The sequence below is a fragment of the Chelonia mydas genome, chromosome 28 (assembly GCF_015237465.2).
Source record: "Chelonia mydas isolate rCheMyd1 chromosome 28, rCheMyd1.pri.v2, whole genome shotgun sequence".
NCBI lineage: Eukaryota > Metazoa > Chordata > Testudines > Cheloniidae > Chelonia > Chelonia mydas.
The window spans coordinates 1764112-1778189 of record NC_051268.2 but is presented as its reverse complement, the minus strand read 5'-3'; the positions used below and the strand labels follow the sequence as shown (position 1 = coordinate 1778189).

At 60.6% G+C, this 14078-nt stretch overlaps 1 protein-coding gene across 1 annotated transcript in view; it reads right to left on the bottom strand.

The window, feature by feature from the left end:
• GUCY2D (guanylate cyclase 2D, retinal) overlaps positions 1-13546 on the bottom strand; it is a 37593-nt gene extending 24047 nt beyond the window's left edge. Inside the window, exons 1-7 of the mRNA XM_043537182.1 lie at positions 12674-13546; positions 10405-10706; positions 9835-10189; positions 4712-4796; positions 1731-1827; positions 1119-1226; positions 262-345 (exon numbers count right to left, since the gene is read on the bottom strand). Coding sequence (XP_043393117.1) covers positions 262-345; positions 1119-1226; positions 1731-1827; positions 4712-4796; positions 9835-10189; positions 10405-10706; positions 12674-13382 — 1740 coding nt within the window. The 5' untranslated portion in view covers positions 13383-13546. The remainder of the gene's footprint in view (positions 1-261; positions 346-1118; positions 1227-1730; positions 1828-4711; positions 4797-9834; positions 10190-10404; positions 10707-12673) is intronic.
• Between the last annotated feature and the right edge of the window lie 532 nt (positions 13547-14078).

Below are 14078 nucleotides of genomic sequence, written 5' to 3'. Positions count from 1 at the left end.
GATCCCCCTCTCCCTCCAGGGACAGGCAGATCCAACAGGCGGGGGATGCAGTTGATGAGGAGATTGGACCCAGGCCCGGCAGTGGTGTTATTGACTGAATGCCAGGTGACGGGGAAGTGGGGGGCGGCTACCAGTTGCCATAGCCGCTGCTTTCCCTCCTGTCCTTGGGAGAGGAGTGAAACCCGGGGGGCAGGAAGGGAAGAAGCTGAGGGGGAGGATGCGGGAGCCCAAAGGCAGTGCCTGGAGCCTTTGGCCGCTTACCTGCACGGCTGCCACTAGCCCTTGGTTGTTAAACAAAAGGAGGAGGAAGGGGACGTGGCTGTTGCATTTTTGCTTCTCATCTCCCTAAGGATGGCAGGAAGCAGCTGTCAATCATGTGGCCTGGCGGGGTGGGGGGAGAGAGAAGCGGGGGCGAGGGGGGACGCCCCGAATGCCGGCGGGGTGGGGAAAGGGGACGGAGGTGGAGGAGCAAGGGGGGATCCTGTTCAGACGGAGGAGGGGATGGCTGGTGCTGGGGCGCGGGGTGGGAAGCACAGGTGTCCCAGGGGGGATGGCATGGCCAGGGGTGGTGGGAAGAGCCATCCCAGGGAGACACGGAGGGAGTGAAACCCAGGTGGATACTTACGCAGGGGGTATTTTCCCAGGAAGGGGTATTTACCCAGGAAGGGGTATTTACCTGGCAGAGGGTGTCCTGGGGTAAATACCCAGTGCGGGACAATGCCCAGGGGGTATTTACCTGGTGGGGGCACTCAGGGGGTGTGCACAAGGGACAATTATCTGGTGGGGGCACATGGGGGCAGTGCCCTGGGGTATTAACCTGGTGGGGGCACCTAGGGGCAGTGCCCAGGGGGTATTTACCCAGTGGGGGGCCTGTGCCCTGAGGGCAGTGCCCAGGGGGTATTTAGCCAGTGAGGGGGGTCTGTGCCCTGGGGGCAGTGCCCAGGAGGTATTTACCTGGGGGGGTCTGTGCCCTGGGGGCAGTGCCCAGGGGGTATTTACCCAGTGGGGGGGTCTGTGCCCTGGGGGCAGTGCCCAGGGGGTATTTACCCGGTGGGGGGGTCTGTGCCCTGGAGCCGGTGCAGAGGGAGGGGGCACCGGGGGGGCCGGGGGAAGGTTACCTCGGCGACAGCCATGTTGGTGTTGTCGGGGGCAGCTGCCAGGCTCTTGAAGCTCCTCATGTCGGAGACACTCTTCCCCGCCAGGCTGGTGCGGCTCTCGTCCATCCTCTGCCGGGGCCAAGAGCAGAGCATCAGCCTGGCTCTGGGGGGGGCCTCTGACCCCCAGATCCCTTCCACCCACTGAACTCCCTTTGGCATCTCTGACCCCTGACCTCTAGGGTGTGCCCCTCTGCCCCCCCCCAGGGAGCATGACCCCCAGTTGGCATCTCTGACCCCAGTCCCCCAGCCCTGGGGGTGTCTCTCCCTCTGACTCCGGGGGCGCCACTGCCCAATGTCCCTGATCCCGAGGCATGTCTGTGACCCCGGGAAACACGACTGATCCCCCTGGCCCCTCTCCCCCTAATGCCGTCACCATGGCCGTCCTACCTGACCTCCGACCCTCCTCCCGCTTCACCCCACCATCCCGAACCCCTGACCCCAAGGACTCCCTACCCCTTCCGAAGACCCACTTCCCAGCTCCGCCCCACCCATCACCCTGGACAGCCCCCGCCCCTTGGCCCCAGTGGGGTCCCCCCCCGCCGTCCTTTGCCCCCCCCCCACTCTGCTTCTTACTTTGTTGCTGCTCTGGGTGTGGATGAAGGTCAAGTCGTCCATGGTCAGAATGATCTTGTTGGGTCCCTTCATCAGCTGGGCGTGCAGGATCCGGCGCCTGCAGGGTGTGGAAACACAGACGCATGGGGGGCAAGCCCCGAAGTGTGTGGGGGGCATTGCACCTCCCCCCTGACTGCTGGGAAAGGATGTGGGGAGCCCAGCTTGGGAAATGGGAGGGGGGGGAACCTTGCTTGGGCTACCTCCCCTGCTGGGCACTGGAACATGGAAACACCAGATGACCCCCTGCCCCCCAGGATTAATTAAAAGGGGGAGTTTATGGAGATAGTAGGGCAGCAGGCATGCATGTGGGGTCTCCCCCGGCAACCTCTGCCTGACAGTCCCAGGAAAAGCCAGGAGACGGCACGATTATCAATACAATTGTTAGCCCACAGCTAGTGATAAGGAACAAGGATCCAAGATGGATGGGCCGGGACCCCACATGGCCGCCAATGACGCCATGAGCCCACAGCGGGATGGGCCGGGACCCCACATGGCTGCCAATGACACCACGAGCCCACAACGGGATGGGCCGGGACCCCACATGGCTGCCAATGACGCCATGAGCCCACAACAGGATGGGCCAGGACTCCACATGGCTGCCAATGACGCCATGAGCCCACAACGAGATGGGCCGGGACCCCACATGGCTGCCAATGACGACATGAGCCCACAACGGGATGGGCCGGGACCCCACACGGCTGCCAATGACGCCATGAGCCCACAGCAGGATGGGCCGGGACTCCACATGGCTGCCAATGACGCCATGAGCCCACAACGGGATGGGCCGGGACCCCACGTGGCTGCCAATGACGCCATGAGCCCACAACGGGAGGGGCCGGGACCCCACATGGCTGCCAATGACACCACGAGCCCACAACGAGATGGGCCGGGACCCCACGTGGCTGCCAATGACGCCATGAGCCCACAGCGGGATGGGCCGGGACCCCACATGGCTGCCAATGACGCCATGAGCCCACAACGGGATGGGCCAGGACCCCACATGGCTGCCAATGACGACATGAGCCCACAGCAGGATGGGCCGGGACTCCACATGGCTGCCAATGACGCCATGAGCCCACAACGAGATGGGCCGGGACCCCACTTGGCCACCAATGACGCCATGAGCCCACAGCGGGATGGGCCGGGACTCCACATGGCTGCCAATGACGCCATGAGCCCACAACGGGATGGGCCGGGACCCAACATGGCCTCCAATGACGCCATGAGCCCACAACAGGATGGGCTGGGACCCATGTGGCTGCCAATGACACCATGAGCCCACAGCGGGATGGGCCGGGACCCAACATGGCCGCCAATGACACCATGAGACCACAACGAGATGGGCCGGGACCCCACATGGCTGCCAATGACGCCATGAGCCCACAGCGGGATGGGCCGGGACCCAACATGGCCGCCAACGACGCCATGAGTCCACAACGGGATGGGCCGGGACCCAACATGGCCGCCAATAACGCCATGAGCCCACAGCGGGATGGGCCGGGACCCCATGTGGCTGCCAATGACGCCATGAGCCCACAACGGGATGGGCTGGGACCCCACGTGGCCGCCAATGACACCATGAGCCCACAACGGGATGGGCCGGGACCCAACATGGCCACCAATGACGCCATGAGTCCACAACGGGATGGGCCGGGACCCCACATGGCTGCCAATGACGCCATGAGCCCACAGCGGGATGGGCCGGGACCCAACATGGCCGCCAACGACGCCATGAGTCCACAACGGGATGGGCCGGGACCCAACATGGCCGCCAATAACGCCATGAGCCCACAGCGGGATGGGCCGGGACCCCATGTGGCTGCCAATGACGCCATGAGCCCACAACGGGATGGGCTGGGACCCCACGTGGCCGCCAATGACACCATGAGCCCACAACGGGATGGGCCGGGACCCAACATGGCCACCAATGACGCCATGAGTCCACAACGGGATGGGATGGGACCCAACATGGCCGCCAACGACGCCATGAGCCCACAACGAGATGGGCCGGGACCCAACATGGCCGCCAATGACGCCATGAGCCCACAGCAGGATGGGCCGGGACCCCACGTGGCTGCCAATGACGCCATGAGCCCACAACAGGATGGGCTGGGACCCATGTGGCTGCCAATGACACCATGAGCCCACAGCGGGATGGGCCGGGACCCAACATGGCCGCCAATGACACCATGAGACCACAACGAGATGGGCCGGGACCCCACATGGCTGCCAATGACGCCATGAGCCCACAGCGGGATGGGCCGGGACCCAACATGGCCGCCAACGACGCCATGAGTCCACAACGGGATGGGCCGGGACCCAACATGGCCGCCAATAACGCCATGAGCCCACAGCGGGATGGGCTGGGACCCCACGTGGCCGCCAATGACACCATGAGCCCACAACGGGATGGGCCGGGACCCAACATGGCCACCAATGACGCCATGAGTCCACAACGGGATGGGATGGGACCCAACATGGCCGCCAACGACGCCATGAGCCCACAACGAGATGGGCCGGGACCCAACATGGCCGCCAATGACGCCATGAGCCCACAGCAGGATGGGCCGGGACCCCACGTGGCTGCCAATGACGCCATGAGCCCACAATGGGATGGGATGGGACCCCAAGTGGCCGCCAATGACACCATGAGCCCACAACGGGATGGGCCGGGACCCAACATGGCCACCAATGACGCCATTAGCCCACAATGGGATGGGCTGGGACCCCACGTGGCTGCCAATGACGCCATGAGCCCACAGCGGGATGGGCCGGGACCCAACATGGCCGCCAACGACGCCATGAGTCCACAACGAGATGGGCCGGGACCCAAAATGGCCACCAATGACGCCATGAGCCCACAACGGGATGGGCTGGGATCCAATTTAGCCGCCAATGACGCCATGAGCCCATAGCAGGAAGTTGCCCACCACAGCTCTCACCTGATGTAATAAGCGAGAACCATTCCCCCAACAATCAAGCTGGAAACCAGGATGAAGAGCAGCAGGATGAAGCTGGGGTCCACCCCTACAGGGGAGGGACAGCAGGGGTGGGGTTAGCGATGGAGGGTGGGGGAGACCTCCAGCTCCCCCAGCCCCACTCAGGATCAGCCCTCCCTCTCCCCTTGAAACCCACACAGGAATGCCCCCATTTCCCCTGCTCCCCGCAATCCCTTACAAGGGGTTTCCGGGGTCCAACCCTCTTCTTCTCCCCGTTCCAATACCCCAAAAAGGACTCCCCTCATCTCCCCCAATCTCATCCATATGGACCCCTCCTCTTTCCCCATTTCCGCTCAGCAGAACTCCTCCTCTTTCCCCTCCTCCATCCCAAAAGGACCCCCCCCCTCACTCCCTGCCACCCCACGGATGGAAGGAGGGCAGGGGAAGGGGATTCTCTGACTATTGGCCACAGCTCAAGTGGTCATGGGATAATGAAGGCTCCAGAACCAAGCCAGGAGGTCCCAGGGCAACCGTCAAGCATCAAACTGGGCAAATCCGTGGCCAGCTGAGGAATTCCCGGCTGGTGCAGAGCCATGAGTCGCCTGCTCCGAAAACACGGGCTCCAGCCGAGGGAAATTCTCCAGGAATAAGAGCAGTATGGGGTCTATGACACACAGGGGAGGGGCTCTGTGCCCAGCCAATAAAGGTCAGCTCAGAGTAAAATAGCCAGCCCAGTGCATTCTTAGCGCACAGCGGGAAGTGCCAGGATCCAACATGGCCACCACTAAAGTCCTTCACCATGAACAGGAACTGGACAGAGACAGACAGTCTGAGGCATGTATGGAAATGGATGGGTGTGCAAGGGGATGCATGACTGAACGAAGAGGTGAGTGGATGGACGGACAGATGGACAGATGGGTGGGTGTGAGGAGGGTGGAACAGACAAATGGATGGATGGACAGACAGATGGGTGGGTGGGTGAATGAATGGACAGATAGGTGGGCACATATGGGAATGGGTGGGTGGACAGACAGATGGGTAGATGTGCATGGGACGGATGGATGGATGGATGGATGGATGGATGGATGGATGGATGGATGGATGGGGGGTTTGTGCATGGGGTGGGATGGGTGGACAGAAGGATGGATGGATGGATGGATGGGTTTGCATGCAAAGGGGTGGAGGGAGGGATGGACGGACAGACAGACAGGTGGGTTCATGTGGGGAGGGAGGTGGATGGATGGGTGGGTGCGTGGGAGATGGATGGGAGGTTGTTGGGAGGGTGCATTTGGGGATAGATGGATAGACAGGTAGATGGACGGACAGACGGGTGGGTGGGTATACGTGAGGACGGATGGGTGGCTGGGCATGGGGATGAGTGGATGGACAGTTGGATGTGTGTGAAGATAGATGGATGGATGAGTGGATGGATGTGCATGCAGAGGGATGGATGGACAGACGGATGGGTGGACGCACTTGAGAATCGATGGATAAAAGGACAGGTGGGTGCAGAGATGGTTGGGAAGGTGTGTGTAGGGACAGATGGCTGGACAGATGGGGGATGGGCACACATGGGGACAGATGGCTGGATGGACAGACAGATGGGTGCATATGGGGACAGACAGATGGGTGGACAGATGGGTGGGTGGGGGCGTGTGGGGACGGACAGATGGGCGTATGGGTGCATGTGGGAACGGATGGACAGATGAATGGGCATATGGGTGCATGAGGGGACAGACAGTTGGACGGACAGGCGGACAGGGGCGTGTGACGTTATTGACATAACCTGTGATCATGTAGATTATTGTTGCAACCACTGTTATATATTTGCAGCAAATATTGTACAAAGGTGGTCGTGTAAGGTGTCTATGGGAAGTTTATGATTTGCTGATTATGGTTATGTTGTCTCTGGGTGTGTATCATTCTTGTAGTTGAAGTTATGAATATTGGCTATGGACTTGTATCTCAGTGTGTTTTGATTCTAAGCAGCCTCAGCGAAGCATTTGGTCAGCTTCTTGAGAAGGGACTATTCTCAGTAAGTGCCCAGTCAAGAAACACTTAACGGACAATGGACTTTGGGAGATGCCAATCCATATCTGAGCTTTCCTGGGAACATTCAATCTAACATGTAAACAATGGCGTCGGCCTGCAAACTGAGTCATGAGGGCACGTGTGACTTGCCCATGTGACGCCAGACTCCATCTTGCTGCTGTGATCGTCCACAGGGCAGAGGATACAAAAAACGGCTGCAGCTCCTCCATCTTGTCTTCAGTCCTGCTTCTTGCCTCTGGAGGGACTTGGCTACAAACTGAAGCTCTGAACCAGGGACTGAAAGCCCCATCCCAGCTGGGGATGTTCTCCAGAGATTGGATTTGAACCTGCAGTTTATTCCATCCCTGCTACAAGCCTGAACCAAGAACTTGGCCATTACTCTATGGAATTAGAATCATAGAATATCAGGGTTGGAAGGGACCTCAGGAGGTCATCTAGTCCAACCCCCTTCTCAAAGCAGGACCAATCCCCAGTTAAATCATCCCAGCCAGGGCTTTGTCAAGCCTGACCTTAAAAATATCTAAGGAAGGAGATTCCACCACCTCTCTAGGTAACCCATTCCAGTGTTTCACCACCCTCCTAGTGAAAAAGTTTTTGCTAATATCCAGCCTAAACCTCCCCCACTGCAACGTGAGACCATTACTCCTTGTTCTGTCATCAGCTACCACTGAAAACAGTCTAGATCCATCCTCTTTGGAACCCCCTTTCAGGTAGTTGAAAGCAGCTATCAAATCCCCCCTCATTCTTCTCTTCCGCAGACTAAACAATCCCAGTTCCCTCAGCCTCTCCTCATAAGTCATGTGTTCCAGTCCCCTAATCATTTTTGTTGCCCTCCGCTGGACGTTTTCTAATTTTTCCACATCCTTCTTGTAGTGTGGGGCCCAAAGCTGGACACAGTACTCCAGATGAGGTCTCACCAATGTTGAATAGAGGGGAACGATCACGTCCCTCAATCTGCTGGCAATGCCCCTACTTATACATCCCAAAATGCCATTGGCCTTCTTGGCAACAAGGGCACACTGTTGACCCATATCCATATTAAATTGATTCCATTTAACCAGCTCTAGCTCTCATCTCTCTCTTTTTCCTTTTATGAATAAACCTTTAGATTTTAGATTCTAAAGGGTTGGCAACAGCGTGATTTGTGGGTAAGATCTGATTTGTATATTGACCTGGGTCTGGGGCTTGGTCCTTTGGGATCGAGGGAACCTTTTTTCTTTTACTGGGGTATTGGTTTTCATGACCATCTGTCCCCATAACGAGTGGCACTGGTGGTGATACTGGGAAACGGGAGTGTCTAAGGGAATTGCTTGTGTGACTTGTGGTTAGCCAGTGGGTAAAACCAAAGTCTTCTCTGTTTGGCTGGTTTGGTTTGCATTGGTGTGCACAGAGACCCCAGCCTTGGGCTGTAACTGCCCTGCTTTAAGCAATTTGTCCTGAATTGGTATTCTCAGTTGGGTCCCACCAAAGCCAGCATCATTACAGGGCGCATGGGGATGGATGGCTGGATGAACGGGTGGAAGGGGGTGAATGGGGACAGGTAGATTGGTGCACATGGGAACGGATGGCTGAATGGATGAGGGGGTGGCGGTCGTAGGAACAGATAGATAGATGGACAGGCAGGTGCACATGGGGACGGATGGATAGATGGACAGGTGGATGGGTGCACATGGGGACGGATGGTTGGACAGATGGGCGGATGAGTGCACATGCTGACGGATGGATAGACAGATGGGTGGGTGGGTGCGTGTGGGGCAGATGGATAAACGGACGGGGGGATGCGTGTGCATGGGGATGGATGGCTGGACAAACGGGCATGCGTGGGGACTAATGGCTGGATGGACAAACGGGCGGATGGATGCGCGTGGGAACGGGTGGCTGAACGGACGGACAAACGGGTGTGTGTAGGAACAGATGGCTGGATGGACGAGCGGATGGGTGCCCATGTGGACAGATGGCTGGAGGGATGGTGAAAGGGTGCGTGTAGGGAACATTGGCTGGACGGACAGGTGGTTGATGCGCATGGGAATGGATGGCTGGACAGACAGGCAGATGCGTGCATGTGGGGACAGATGGCTGGACGGGCGGACGGGTGCACGTAGGGAAGATTGGCTGGACAGATAGGTGGGTTGGTGCACGTGGGAATGGATGGCTGGATGGACGGGCGGATGGGTGCACATGGGGACTGATGGATAAATGGATGGGTGGATGGCTGCGTGTGGGGATGGATGGACTGGAGGATGGGTGCTTGTGGAGACGAATGGATGGACGAGAAAATGAGTGTTCATGGGGACAGACTGCTGGATGGGCGGGCAGACTGGTGCGTGTGGGGACAGATGGAAAGACGGACGGGTGGATGGGTGCATAGGGATGGATGGTTGGATGGATGACCAGACGGGTGCTCGTGGGGATGGATGGCTGGATGGATGGGCTGATGGGTGCTCATGGGGATGGATGGATAGATCAACGGGTGGATGGGTGCTCGTGTAGACAGATGGATAAACGGATGCGTGGATGGGTGCACGTGGGGATGGAGAGTTGGACAAATAGGCGGATGGGTTCACGTGGGGATGGATGGACGGACAGACGGGCGGATGGGTGCGCATGGGGACAGATGGCTGGACGGGCAGGTGCACGTGGGGATGCATGGATAGATGAATGGGCAGATGGGTGCGCTTGGGAATGAATGGATGAACGAGCGAATGGGTGCACATGGGGATGGATGGGTGGCCGGGCGGATGGGTGCGCGTGTGGACAGATGGCTAGACGGACGGGCAGATGTGTATGCATGGGAACAGTTAGATGGACAGACAGGAGGGTGGGTGAGCACAGGGACGGATGAATAGAGGGACAGGTAGATGGATACATGTTGGGACGGATCGCTGGATGGACGAGTGGATGGGTGCTTGTAGAGATGGACGGACGGGTGGATGGCTGCGCTTGGGGACAGATGGCTGGACAGAGAGACAGACGGGTGGGCATGCACAGGGGTGGATGTCCAGCTAGACCGACAGACCAGAGGCGTGCAGGGAGGGACACATCGGGAGGCCAGAGGACAGACGGCGAGCGCTCACCCCCAGAACAGACAGATGTTGGGTCGAACCAGCAGCTCGAGTCGGTGCCGGGGCTGGCACCGTGGGGCCAGTGGATGGCGTGCCCTGCATAGCGCAGCCCCTCGGGCCCCGTGGCCACGCTGTAGGTGGGCCAGAGGTGGTTCCCTTTGCCGTCCGTGTCAAGGATGATGTAGCTCACCACGGGGTCGCCATCCTCGTCGGCTGCCAGCGGCTGGCAGAAGCCGTCCAGCTGGAAGTCCCGGGCGTGCTCGGCGACGCTGGAGCCCATCACCCAGCGGCCGGCCTGCTGCGTGCGCTCCACCGCCTTGGCCAGGTAGTAGATGGAGTTGTAGATGGTGCCGAAGAGCGGGTGCACCTGGGGGCAGAGGGGGGACGGGGTCAGCGGCAGCGGGTGGCGGGTTTTGGCACGCCCCCTCCAGCTGCCCAAGGGTGCTGTCTCCTCACTGGTCACATCTGTGCACCTCCAACCCGCCTCCCCCTTGGCCCTGGTCCCAACACCCCTACCTCTCTGCCCGTCCCAGGGTCAAGACCAGCATCCTACGGCCTGTGCCCTCCGTGTCCGGTGCCCACCTGTGCGGGGTCCAGGTGAGCCGGCAGCTCATGCGCCCGCTGGGCATCCTGGAAAGCCTCACGGAAGCTGCGCTCGGGGGCGTCGATGGTGACGGTGAGCACGGCGTCGTAGGCCAGCCGCAGCTTGGTGTTATTGCCCAGCACGGGGTAGGGGGTCCGGTGGTAGGGCAGGCTGTATGTCAGGGCGTCGTAGGGGATGAAGATGAAGGTGCCGTCCGTCATGCGCAGGTCCTCGGCCTTCTCCAGCAGGAGGCGCTGCTCCTCCCCGCCCAGCAGCACCGAGTGCATGCACATCACCACCACTGCGGGGGGCGGGGACATGGGGGGCAAGGGGACATAAGGGGGGAGGGGAGGAAGACGCATCAGAAGGCTGAAAAGTGCCCGACAAGTTAGAGCGGTGGGCAGAGCTGGCCCCCCCTAGGGCCCCCAAGCCCCCACGGCTTGGGATCGGGCTTCACCCTTGCACCAGGACTTCGGTGTTCCACCTGTCACCCCAAGAGTCCTCTGACTTCCCATCCCCGCACACCCTCTATTCCCCCCACGCCTCTGTCCCTCCATCCATCCTCAAGCACTTCTGTCTGTCCATCCATCCATCCCCCACACACCTCTCCGTCTGTCCGCCCATCCATCCATTCCCCACACACCTCCCGTCTGTCCATCCATCCACCCCACACACCTCTCAATCTGTCCATTCATCCACCCGACACACCTCTCCGTCTGTCCATCCATCCCCCCCACACACCTCACCATCTATCCATTCACCCACCCCACACACCTTTCCATCTGTCTGTCCATCCACCCCACACACCTCTCCATCTGTCTGTCCATCCACCCATCCACCACACACCTCCCGTCTGTCCGTCCATCCTCCCCACACACCTCTCCATCTGTCCTTTCATCCACCCCACACACCTCTCCGTCTGTCTATCCATCCATCCTTCTCCCCCCCACACCTCACCATCTGTCCATTCATCCACCCAACACACCTCTCCGTCTGTCTGTCCATCCACCCCACACACCTCTCCGTCTGTCCGTCCATCCATCCATCCCCCACACACACCTCACCGTCTGTCTATTCATCCACCCCACACACCTCTCCGTCTGTCCGCCCATCCATCCATCCCCCACACACCTCCCGTCTGTCCATCCATCCACCCCACACACCTCTCGATCTGTCTGTCCATCCATCCATCCCCCACACACACCTCACTGTCTGTCCATTCATCCACCTGACACACCTCTCCGTCTGTCTGTCCATCCATCCATCCCCCACACACACCTCACCGTCTGTCCATTCATCCACCCCACACACCTCTCCGTCTGTCCGTCCATCCACCCCACACACCTCTCCATCCTCCATCCATCCATCCCCCACACACACCTCACCGTCTGTCCATTCATCCACCCCACACACCTCTCCGTCTGTCCGTCCATCCACCCCACACACCTCTCCATCCTCCATCCATCCATCCCCCACACACCTTTCCATCTGTCCATTCATCCATCTATCCCACACACCCCTCCGTCTGTCCATCCATCCATCCCTCACACACAGCTCTCCATCCATCCATCCATCTACCCCACACACACACGTCTCCATGTGTCCATCCATCCCCCACAGGCCCAATCATCCATCCATCCACCCCCCACGCCTTTCTCTCTGTCCGTCTGTCCATTCAACCACCCAACACACCTCTCTGTCTGTCCATCCATCCACCCCCATACAAACATTCTTATGCCTTTATTTATCTATCCATTCCCCCTACATCTCTCTGCCCGTCCATCCCCCTATACCCACACCCATCTTCTCTATCTAGGCACCCAGCCCCTGGTAAATGCACATGTCTCCAGGCCAGCAGGGCCAGCAGGGCTGGCCAGAGCCCAGGGGACCTCGCTGAGCCCTCCCACCATCGAACCCGCAGCTTCCAGCTCAACCAGCGCGCCCCCTTGGCCGTGAAAGTCTCCCAGTGATGGGGCATTCTCCCTCCTTTGGGGGCTGTTCCCAGGAGCTGATCCCCCTCCCGGGGCAACATGGACCCCTTATTTCCTGTCTGAATTTGTCCGGTTTCAGCTCCCAGATAGTCCTGACTCAGAAATCCTGGCTCCTCTGCTCTAACCACTAGACCCCACTCCCTTCCCGGAAACAGGAGAGAACCCAGGAGTCCTGGCTCCCAGCCCCCCCTGCTCTAACCCACTAGACCCCTCATCCCCTACCCTCCCAGAGGTGGGGAGAGAACCCAGGAGTCCTGCCCCTCTCCCACCGGCGTACCTCGGACGTTGTCGGCTCTCTGCACCCTCCGCAGGGCATTCCGGGCCCCGTCGGCCCCGGGCTCCATGGTGGTCACCACACCCACGGGCAAGCCGAACTCGCGCAGGGAGCTGGCCAGGCCCTGCCCCACCTCCACCCACAGGTCCTGCCGGGAGGTGACCACGGCCACGTGGGCCCAGCGGAAGAACTGGAGGACGGCGTAGAGGACGGCCGAGGCCCGGGGCAGGGGCCGGGCGAAGGTGCCCCACCGCTCGACCTCGGCGTCCCCGTTCAGGCAGGCCCAGGAGAAGACGGGCTTGTTCCAGGCCCGGCCCAGCGGCCCGGCCGCCCCGCAGGACCCCGGGTTGAGCGGCCCCACGAAGCCCGAGGCGTAGCGCTCGGCCTTGACCAAGGCCACCAGCGCCTGGCTGGTCTGGCATTCCTCGTTCAGCAACACGTAGTCGAACCAGTAGCCCTGGTTCATGGTGGGGTCCTTGTTGAGCCGCCCCACGGCCAGCTTGGCGGCCACCTCAGGCAAGGCCTGGGCGAAGATGGGGTCGCAGGTCCAGGGCCCCATCACCCCCACCTTGAAGGTGGCCGGCTGGACCCAGGCGGGCCAGCCCAGGAGCAGAAGCCAGAGCAGGGGGGTCTGGGGCCGCCGGCGTCCCCACCTGGGGTGGTTGGAGAGGCGCAGCAGGAAGCTGTGGACACCGAACCAGGCGGGAGGCATGGTTCAAGGGAGCCTGGAGGGGACGGGTGCAAGGGGGGGAGAGGGTGCCGGGCTCTTTAGCCCCGTGGGGGCCAGGCCCCGGAGGCTCGGGTGGAAAGAGGTCTGGCCGCCGCGCCCGACATCACGGGAGGGGAGGTCACTGCCGCCGGAGCTACGGGGAACGGTGCGCCTGGAAGAGAGAGGAGACAGGTGTCAGAATGGGAGGCAGAGAGTGGGGGAGACGGGAGCCAGGACTCCTGGGTTCTCTCCCCGGCTCTGGGAGGGGAGTGGGGGCTGGTGGGTTAGAGCAGGGGGGGCTGGGAGCCAGGACTCCTGGGTTCTCTCCCCAGGCTGGGGAGAGCGGAGTGGGGGCTAGTGGTTTGCGCAGGGGGGCTGGGAGCCAGGATTCTCCCCCTGGCTCTGGGGAGGGGAGTGGGGGCTGGTGGGTTAGAGCAGGGGGGGCTGGGAGCCAGGACTCCTGGGTTCTCTCCCCAGTTCGGGGGGGGGAGTGGGGGCTAGTGGTTTGCGCAGGGGGGCTGGGAGCCAGGATTCTCCCCCTGGCTCTGGGGAGGGGAGTGAGGCGTACTGTACTGTCTTGCTACCCAACGGCAGCCATCTTACTGCCAGGGGCAGCCCTCTTGTTGCCAGCGGCAACCACCCTACTTCCAGGGGTGGACGTCTTGCGGCTAGGACCATCCATCTCACGGCTGATGGAGA